General features: G+C 36.8%; 1 protein-coding gene across 1 annotated transcript; it reads left to right on the forward strand.

The window, feature by feature from the left end:
• The first annotated feature begins 713 nt into the window (after nt 1-713).
• Vom1r83 (vomeronasal 1 receptor 83) lies at nt 714-1,622 on the forward strand. The gene has a single exon (XM_087659871.1). The coding sequence runs from the start codon at nt 714-716 to the stop codon at nt 1,620-1,622; it is 909 nt and encodes a 302-aa protein (XP_087515997.1).
• Nucleotides 1,623-9,993: the final 8,371 nt, after the last annotated feature.

Below are 9,993 nucleotides of genomic sequence, written 5' to 3' on the forward strand. Positions count from 1 at the left end.
AAGATTTTTAAAAAATGGTCTTTTCTTGATACCTTAGAATTAATCACTTAATCTTGAATCGGAGTTTACCAATGGTCTTCCTCTGTATCTATGTCTTTAATTCTAGATTCTGGGGATGTAAGATCTCATGTTAAAGAAACATATGAAAGATGAACTGTGATAGACATTTTGCCTGGGATTTCATTAGAATTGTGAGGAAAATATAGAAAATTTCTAAATGCATCTTACTAAAATTATGCACTATAATGCATTCTCATCTGTTTTTTGATATCTTTTATAATTTTCCCCAATCTCACCATAGTTTTTTTACATTTGTGCAAGTGTGGCTGGTATTCTATGCTCATTAATACTGTTTCAATTTTTAAATATAAAATGAGCCAAGTCAAATTAATAAAATCGAAATTCCAAGATATGAGATTCAGGTATAATACAGGAACACAAAGTGTGTATTCTGTATAGATGTGACTCTAAATTAATTTATTTTTAATAATATATTCTCTATATAGGAAAGACTTGGAGGACGTATAGGAATGTAGGCTATTTCCAGGATGAGACATCAAAAGAGAGATAGGATACTCAATGATTAGTATAGAAAATAGAATGATTATATAACCATACTGTGAAGTGAATAATAATTTTAATATTTAACATATTTTTCCAGATATATAAAAAAGACTTACATTATGCTTTTAAAATCAATACACTTTCCATTTATGTCTTCAATCAAGAATGTCCTTTATTTCCAAGCTGGACTAGGAGTCCTATCCAATATTTTTCTGCTGATTTTCTACATCTTCACAAACTCAAGTCACAGACCTAAGCCTGTGGACCTGATCTCCTGTCAACTGACCTTTATTCATATAATTATGGTTCTCACTGGATGGGATATTTGGCTTGAGGACATGTTTGAGTTCCTGAACATTCAGAATGACTTCAAATGTAAGGCAACTATTTACCTAAACAGGGTGATGAGAGGCCTCTCTATCTGTGTCACCTGCCTCCTGAGTGTGTTCCAGGCTGTCACAATCAGTTCTAATACCTCACTGTTGGCAAAATTTAAACATAAATTAAAGAAATATGTCATCTATGCTTTCTTCTATTTTTGGTCTTTCAATTTGTCTTTCAGCATTAATCAGTTCTTCTCTGTTGGTGCTTATACCAATATAAGTGAGACCAACCAGATGAGGGTCACTAAATATTGCTCACTCTTTCCAATAAACAACATCATAAGGGGATTGATTTTAACAATAACAACTTTAAGAGATGTGTTTCTTGTAGGAGTCATGCTGACCACAAGTGTGTACATGGTGATTTTCTTGTTAAGACATCAGAGGCAATGCAAGCATCTGCATAGCATCAACAACATGAGAGCATCCCCTGAGAAAAGAGCCACCCAGACCATCTTGATTCTGGTGGTCTTCTTTGTGGTCATGTACTGGGTGGACTTCATCATCTCATCTACTTCAGTCCTGATATGGAGGTACAACCCTGATATCCTGACTATTCAGAAGTTTGTGATGAACTCATATCCCACAATTATGCCTTTGGTACAAATGAGTTCTGAAAACAGAATAATCAATATGCTGAAAAACTTTTGGCCAAAATTCCAACAGGCTTTTTAAAAGGGGATCATTTTTCCTTATTTTTTTAAAGGACCACAAAACATATACAATAGAAGACTGCCTTGTCTTGCCACACATAACCTTCAAGAGACTTGAGGTCCCAGGGAGAGGAGAGGTCTGTTGGGGTGGGGACATCCTTTTGGACATCAGGGAGTATGTATAGGATGAGGAATAGTCAGAGTGAATACCAGTGGGTGATAATGTGATGACTGTAATAAAAGATTAAAGAATAATTATAAAAAGGGAAGATTTATATTATTTTCTAGGTATGAGTGTTCTGCTAGCATGTCTGCATTTGTTCATTTCTGGTGTTCACAGAGATCATATGAGGTCATTGTATCCTTTGGAACTGGATTGAGCAGTGGTTCTAGGATTTTATTTTGTGAGGAGTTCTAGTCTCAATTATTTAAAAAAACTTATTCTTTTGAAATTATTTAATAGTTCAAGAAGCAAAGTAATATTTTTTTATCATTTAAGTTAAATTCATGGTATCATACATTCTTTTATACATTTCTGCTGCCAAGATATATGGAGATCTTTCAGTTCACAGTACACCATAAGTTGATATTTCCACATGAATTCCCTTTCTCTATTTTAATTGATATCATAAATGTTTCCCTGATGCTGAGTTTACTCGAAAGAAGATTCTTACTTATAGTAACTTTTTAGCATTTACATTGAAAATATGTTAATTTACTCTGAATCATCAAGAATAGTGTTAAGATAGTATTGTAGATTTGTTTCTCAATTATGATTTTATTTATTCTTTCATACAATACTTCCTGACCTCAGTTTCCCATCTCTCCATTCCTTCTAATCCCTCCCTAATATCTTCTCTCCACAAATCCACCCCTTTTCCTTTTATAAACAAGAAACAGGCCTCCCAAGGATATCAGCCAAACGTGGCATACCACGTTAGAGTAAGACAAGATACAAAGCCTCTTATGAAGACTAGATGAGTCAAACCACTAGGAGTATAAAACACAACAAGCATAGGAAAGTGTCAGACACACCCGCCTCCAATTTTTAGGACTCCCACAAAAACACCCAAACTACACATCTATCATGTATATGCAGAGGACATGGCTCAGACCCATACAGGGTTCATATTTCTTGCTTCAATCTCTGTGATCACTGTGCTCCTTCATAATAGATTCTGTGAGCCCTGTGTTCCTGCTGTCCTTGACCCCTTTGGCCCCTATAATCCTTTCATCTACAGTTCCCTGGCTCTGCCTGATCTTTGGCTATGGATCTCTGCTTCTTCTCCCATCAGTTCCTGGATCATACTTCTCTCAGGTGACAATTGGGATAGGTACTAATCTCTGGGTATCATTTCATTAATATTTTTCCACTTGTTTTGGTTTTGTCCTGGGTCTGTGGTCTGTCCTCTCTCTGGTACCTGGTGATGCAGGAAGCATAGGCTCCCTCCACGGCTCTGGGTCGAAAGATGTATAAGACATAGGTTAGGCACACCCACATGTTCTGTGTCACAATTACCTCAGGAAATCTGACAGGAAAGGCAGATTGTAGGTAGAAAGTCTGTGTTGGGTTTCTGTCCCAGTCTCTGCTGTATGCCTTGCCTATTTATAGATTACCAGTTCAGTCTCCAAATCTCACATTACAAGGAAGCTTCACTAAGGTCACTCTCATTTATCTCAGGGAGTTTCCACTTAATTAGGTGTCTAAACCACCCTACCAACCATCCCCCAATTACAGTATTCTCTCTTAATACAATCCCTCCATCTTCCCACCTCCTGCCTGATCCCTCCTGTTCCCATCCCTCCTGTCCCCCAGTCTACTTGCAAACTATTCTTTTTCCCCTTCCATGCATCTCCCTTTAAGCCCTTCTTGTTACTTTGTGTCTCTGGATTTGTGGATTGTAGCATAAAACTACATTATTTAATTTTTTGTAACTACTTATAAGACAGTATACTCTGCATTTGTCTTCTTGAGTTTGGGTTACAATACTAAAGTTGATGTTTTTCTAGTTTTATCCATCTGCCTACAAATTTCATAATGTTTTTATTTTTAACAACTCAGTAATACTCTGTTGTTTATATTTACCATATTTTCTTTTATCCATTCATAGGTTGTGTTGTTTACAGTTCCTACCGATTATGAATGAAACTACTGTGACATAGCTGAGCAAGTGTCCTTGTGTTATAATTGAGTATCCTTTGAGTTTATGCCTGAGAGGAGTATAGCTGGGTTTGAGGTAGATTGAATCCCAATTGTTTGAGGAAATGCCATATTGATTTGAAAAGTAGCTGTACAAGTTTGTGCTTTCCCAAGCAATGGAGGAGTGTTCCCCTTATTTCACACTTATGCCAGGATGAGTTGTCATTTCTGTTATTGATTTCAGCCACGCTGAAGGCTGTAAAAATAAAGCCTCAAAATGGGTTTGATTTGTATTTCACTGAGGGTAAGAATGTTGAGTACTTTTAAGAGTTTCTAAGCCATTACAGATTCAGCCTTTGATAATGTTTTGTATAGATATGTACCCCATTTTTAATTGGGTTGTTTTGTTTCTTGAAGTTTAGTTTCTCAGTTTTTAATACTTTGCCTGTTACTTCTCTTTCAGATGTGGAGTTAGTGAAATTCTTTTCACATACTGTAGCTACCCTGTTATGCTAACAATGATGTTCTTTGCCTTTCAGTAGATTTTTTATTTCATGAGGTCTCATTTATGGATTGCTCTGTTCAGTGGCTGCGCTATAAGTGTTAACTTTCTCTGTGGCAATATGTTCAAGGCTATTCCCAACTTTATCTTCTATGAGGTTCAGTGCTTTTAATTTTTTGTTGCGTTCTATGATCCACTTGGATATTAATTTTATGCAGGATGATAGATATCGACCTATTTGTATTCTTCTACACGCCAACATCCAGATTGACTAGTACCAAAATGCTGTCTTTTTCCATTGTCATTTTCTCACTTCTTTATCAAAAACCTGTGTCCATAGGTGTGTTGATTTATGACAGGGTCTTTGATTCTATTACATTTGTGAATTTCTCTGTTTTTTTATGCCAATATCTGTACTGGAGCTAAAAATATGGATTGGTGATAACCACAGGTATTTATTATTGAACAAAATTGTTCTTCTGTTTATCCACATCAAGGTGTGTATTGCTCTTTCAACATCTGTAAAGGATTGTGTTTGAATTTTGATGGTGATTGTGTTAATCTTTGGTATTATATTACTTTGGTAAAATTGCCAAATTTACTATGTTAAACATATTGATCCATGAGCATAGGGGATCTTTCCATCTTGTAATATCTTCTCCCACTTCTTTCTTCAAAGATTTAAAATTTTTGTTATGTAAGTCTTTCAGTTCTTTGGTTAGACTTTCCAAAATGCTTTATGTTATTTGTGGAGGGTCTTGTTTCCCTGACTTCTTTCTCAGCTTGTTAATCATTTATGATTTGTTACTTATACTTTTATCCAATCACTTCACTGAAAGTTTTATAAAATGTAGGCCTTCCATGGTAAAATGTTTGGGCTCACCTATATGTACCACTACATCATCTGTCAGTATAAATACTTGAACTTCTTCCTTTAAGTTTTGACAATCTGTATTCTTTTGATCTCCTTCAGGTGTATAATTTTTCCACATATTACTTCAAGTAGTATGTTGAATGAATATGGAGTGAGTGAACAACTTGTCTTGTTCCTGATTTTAGTGGAATTGAGTTAAGTTTCTCACTTAATTTGATAATGCCCATAGGCTTGCAGTAATATGCATTTCTTATTTTTAGGCATGTCCCTTGTATACATAATCTCTCCAACATTTTTGTCATAAAGAAGTTTTGAATATTGTCAAAAGTTTTCTCAGTACCTACAGAGATGTTTATGTGTTTTGTGCTTTTTTTTCTTTCAGTTTGTTTATATTGTAGATTTATTTACTGACTTTTCTTTGTTGAACATTCCCTCCATCTCTGGGATGAAAACTAGTATATTCTGGCAGATGACTTTTTTAATACATTTTGTATTTTCAGAGTATTTTTTAGTAGTTTTGTGTCCATGTTCATGCAAGAAACTGGTATGAAATTTGATTTGTTGAAACTTTGTCTGACTTAGGTATCAGTGTGACTGTGCCTTAAAAATGAATTTTGTATTCTTCCTTCTGTTTGTATTTTGTGGAATAATTTGAGAAGTATTGGTGTTAATTGTCCTTTGATAGTCTGGGTGAATTTGAAGCCATCATTTGTTTTATTGCATGCCTTTCAATAACTGGTTCAAATATTTATGAGTTATAGGCCTATTTAAAATATTTAGCTGATCTTGATTTAACTTTGGTAAGTAGTATCTATTCAGAAAATTCTTTTTTGTTTTCCAAGTTTGTGGACTACAAGTTTTTAAAGTATGACCTAATGATTGATGGGATGTCCTCGGTGTCTGTTGTTATGTGACATTTTTATTTCAATTTAGTTAATTTGGATATTCTCTATGTGTTTGGATAGGGGTTTTCATACCTTGTTGATTTTCTAAAAGAATCAATTTGTTGTTGGTTCATTGATTCTTTTTATTATTCTCTTTGGTTCTAGTTGAATGTTTTTAGATCTCGGCTTATTTTTTGCTCTCTTTCATCCTTGAAGGACTTGCTTTGTTTGTGATTTAGTTTTTTCAAGTGTGCTATTGACTTTGACAGATCTCTTCAATTATTTTCTCTTTATCTTTATCTTTTTTTATTTAATTACTCACTTTATAACCTGATAGCTGCTCCCACACCTCCTTTCTTCCCAGTCCCATCCTAGTAAATCCTCCTCCCATCATTGTCACTTCCTCTTCTCTTCAGAGAAAGGGGAGACATCCTTGGGTGCCACATAACCTTAGGGTTGCCAAGAGCTGTAGGCCTAAACCTAACTCCTACTACTGAGTCCCAACCTGGCAGTGCACTTTAGGGAAGGTAATCCAATGGCAGGCAACACTTTCAGAAACTGGTTCCATTCCAATTGTGAGGAGACCCACATAAAGACCAAGCATCACTTATGCTATGAATGGATAGGGGACATAGTTCCAGGTACTGTATACCCCTTGGTTGGTCATTCAGTCTCAGCAAGAATCATGGGCTCTTCTAGTTGATGCAGAAGCTCTTCTTACGCTGTCCTTGCTCCTTCTAGCTACTTGAATTTTACCTGAGTTTTCTTGAATGTAGGCTTTTGTAGCACAATCTGATGATTTTTTTTTTTGGTTCTTTTTTTTTTTTTTTTCGGAGCTGGGGACCGAACCCAGGGCCTTGTGCTTCCTAGGCAAGCACTCTACCACTGAGCAAAATCCCCAACCCCGATGATTTTTTTTAAATTCTTCCAATTCTGTTGTTATGTGTCCCTTTTCATTTCTGATTTTGTTAATTTGGATACACTCTCTGTGACCTCTGGTTAGTCTGGCTAAGGGTTTACCTATCTTGTTGATTTTCTCAAAGAATGAGCTCCTGTTTTTGTTGATTCTTTGTATATACTACTTGGTTGATTTCAACACTAGTTTGATTATGTCCTGACTTCTACTCCTCTTTGGTGTATTTGTCTCTTTTTATTCTAGAGCTTTTAGGTGTGCTGGCAAGCTGCTGATGTATGCTCTCTCCTGTTTCTTTTTGCAGACACTCAGAGCTACGAGTTTTCCTCTTAGCACCACTTTCACTGTGTCCCATATGTTTGGGTATGCTCTATCTTCATTTTCATTAAATTCTAAGAAGTCTTTCACTTAATTCTAAGAATTTCTTTCTTTATTACTTCCTTAGCCAAGGTGTCATGAGTAGAGCATTGTTGAACTTCCATGTATTATGGGCTTTCTGTCATTATTGTTGTTACTGAAGACCAGCCTTAATCCGTGGTGATCTCATAGGATGAATGGGATTATTTCTGTCTTCCTGTATCTGTTGAGGCCTGTTTTGTGACTGAGTATATGGTCAATTTTGGAGAAGGTAGTATGAGGGACTGAGAAGAAGGTATATCCTTTTGTTTTATGATGGAATGTTCTATAAATATCTCTTAAGTCCATTTGGTTCATGACTTCTGTTAATCTGTCTATGTCTCTGTTTAATTTCTGCTTCCATGATCTGTCCATTGATGGAAGTGAGCTGTTGAAATCTCCTACTATTATTGTGTGGTGTACAATGTGTGCTTTATGCTTTAGTAAGGTTTCTTTTATGAATGTAGGTGCCCTTGCATTTAAAGCATATATATTTAGGATTGAGAGTTCATCTTGGTGGATTTTTCCTTTGATGAAGATGCAGTTTCCTTCCTTATCTTTTTTGATGACTTTTGGTTGAAAGTCAATTTTATTTGATGTTAGAACGGCAACTCCAGCTTGTTTCTTCAGGTCATTTGCTTGGAAAGTTGTTTTCCAGCCATTAACTCTGAGGTAGTGTCTGTCTTTGTCATGAGGTGTATTTCCTGCATGCAACAAAACTTTGGGTCCTCTTTACATATCCAGTTTGTTAGTCTATGTCTTTTCATTGGGGAATCAAGTCCATTGATGTTGATTAAGGAAAAGTAATTGTTGCTTCCTCTTATTTTCGTTGTTAGAGGTGGACTTATGTTTGTGTGTCTCTCTTTTGGTTTCTTTGCAAAGAAAATATGTTCTTGCTTTCTATATGGTGTAGTTTCTCTCCTTGTATTGGAGTTGCCATCTATTATTCTGTGAAGGGCTGGATTTGTAGAAAGATATTGTGTGAATTTGGTTTTGTCATGGGATATCTTGGTTTCTCCATCTATGTTAATTGAGAGTTTTGCTGGATACAGTAACTTGGGCTTGCATTTGTCTTCTCTTAGCATCTGTATGACATCTGTCCAGAATCTTCTGGCTTTCATAGTTTCTGGTGAAATGTCTGGAATAATTCTTATAGGTCTGCCTTTATATGTCACTTGACCTTTTTCCCTTACTGCTTTTAATATTCTTTCTTTGTTTTGTGCTTTTGGTGTTTTAACTATTACGTACAGAAGGAATTTCTTTTCTCCAGTCTTTTCGGAGTTCTGTAGGCTTCTTGTATGTTTATGGGCATCTCTTTCTTTAGGTTAGGGAAGTTTCCTTCTATAATTTTGTTGTATACATTTACTGGCCATTTAAGTTGGGAGTCTTCACTTTCTTCTATACCTATTATCCTTAGGTTTGATCTTCTCATTGTGTCTTGAATTTCCTATATGTTTTGGTCTAGGAACTTTTTGCGTTTCAAATTATCTTTGACAGTTGTGTCAGTGTTTTCTATGGTATCTTCTGCCACTGAGATTCTCTCTTCTATCTCTTGTATTCTGTTGGTGATGCTTGTAGCTACAGCTCCTTATCTCTTCCTTAGGTTTTCTATATCCAGGGTTGTCTTCCTTGGTTCTTGTTTTTATTGTTTCTATTTCCATTTTAAATCCAGGACAGTATTGTTCAATTCCTTCACCTATTTATTTGTATTTTCCTGTAATTCCTTCAGGGATTTTTGTGTTTCCTCTCTAAGAACTTCTACTTGTTTACTTTTGTTTTCCTGTATTTCTTTAAGGGAGTTCTTTATGTCATTCTTAAAGTCCTCCATCATTATCAAAAAATGTGATTTTAAATCCAAATCCTGCTTTTCCAGTGTGTTTGGATATCCAGTATTTTCTTTGGTGGGAGAACTGGGCTCTGATGATGCCAAGTAGTCTTGGTTTCTGTTGTTTAGGTTCCTGTGCTTGCCTCTAGCCATTGGGTTGTCTCTGGTGTTTGCTTGTCTTGCTGTTTCTGAGAGTAACTTGACCCTGCTGTAGGCCTCTGTGTCAGCACTCCTGTAGAACTGTTTTCCATTTTCTTTCAGCTTTTCCTGAGAACAGGTGCTCTGATTTCAGGTGTGTAGGTGCTCCTGGTGACTGTCTTTCAGCTCTAGGTGCAGACAGGAATCAGAAAAGTCCTGCCTCTGATTGCTTCTAGTTCCTTGCACCAGGGGGTACATTTGGCACTAGGTGATTCCCTCTTGGGTCTGGACTGTGGGCATAGGGTAGTCTCCTCTGATTTCTCAGGAGTGTCCACACTTCTGAGGGTCCAGCTCTCTCCCCCATGGGATGTTGGTGAAGGGAGCTGTTTGGCTGGTTCAGGTCGGTCCTGGGCACAGACCAGAACTGCTGGTCTGTTCCTATATCCCTGTGTCCAGAGACACTGTGCAGTTTCCCCTTGGACCAGCAATGTGGGCAAATGTGTGCAGAAGTCGCAGTCTGTCCTACGGTCTCAAGATGTCTGCACTCCTGGGTGTTCAGCTCTCTTCTCCATGGGAGGGTGCAGGGAAATGTGGGATGGTATAAGTTCACTTCTGGGCAGAGCCAGAAACAGAAAGTGCCCTGACCCAGAGAACTTCTGCCTCTGTGTGTCCTGAATACACCAGGCAGGTCACTTGGTAGCAGAAAAGTTGGTCTAACCCT

This window comes from Rattus norvegicus, chromosome 4 (assembly GCF_021556685.1).
Source record: "Rattus norvegicus strain SHRSP/BbbUtx chromosome 4, alternate assembly SHRSP_T2T, whole genome shotgun sequence".
Classification (NCBI taxonomy): Eukaryota; Metazoa; Chordata; class Mammalia; order Rodentia; family Muridae; genus Rattus; species Rattus norvegicus.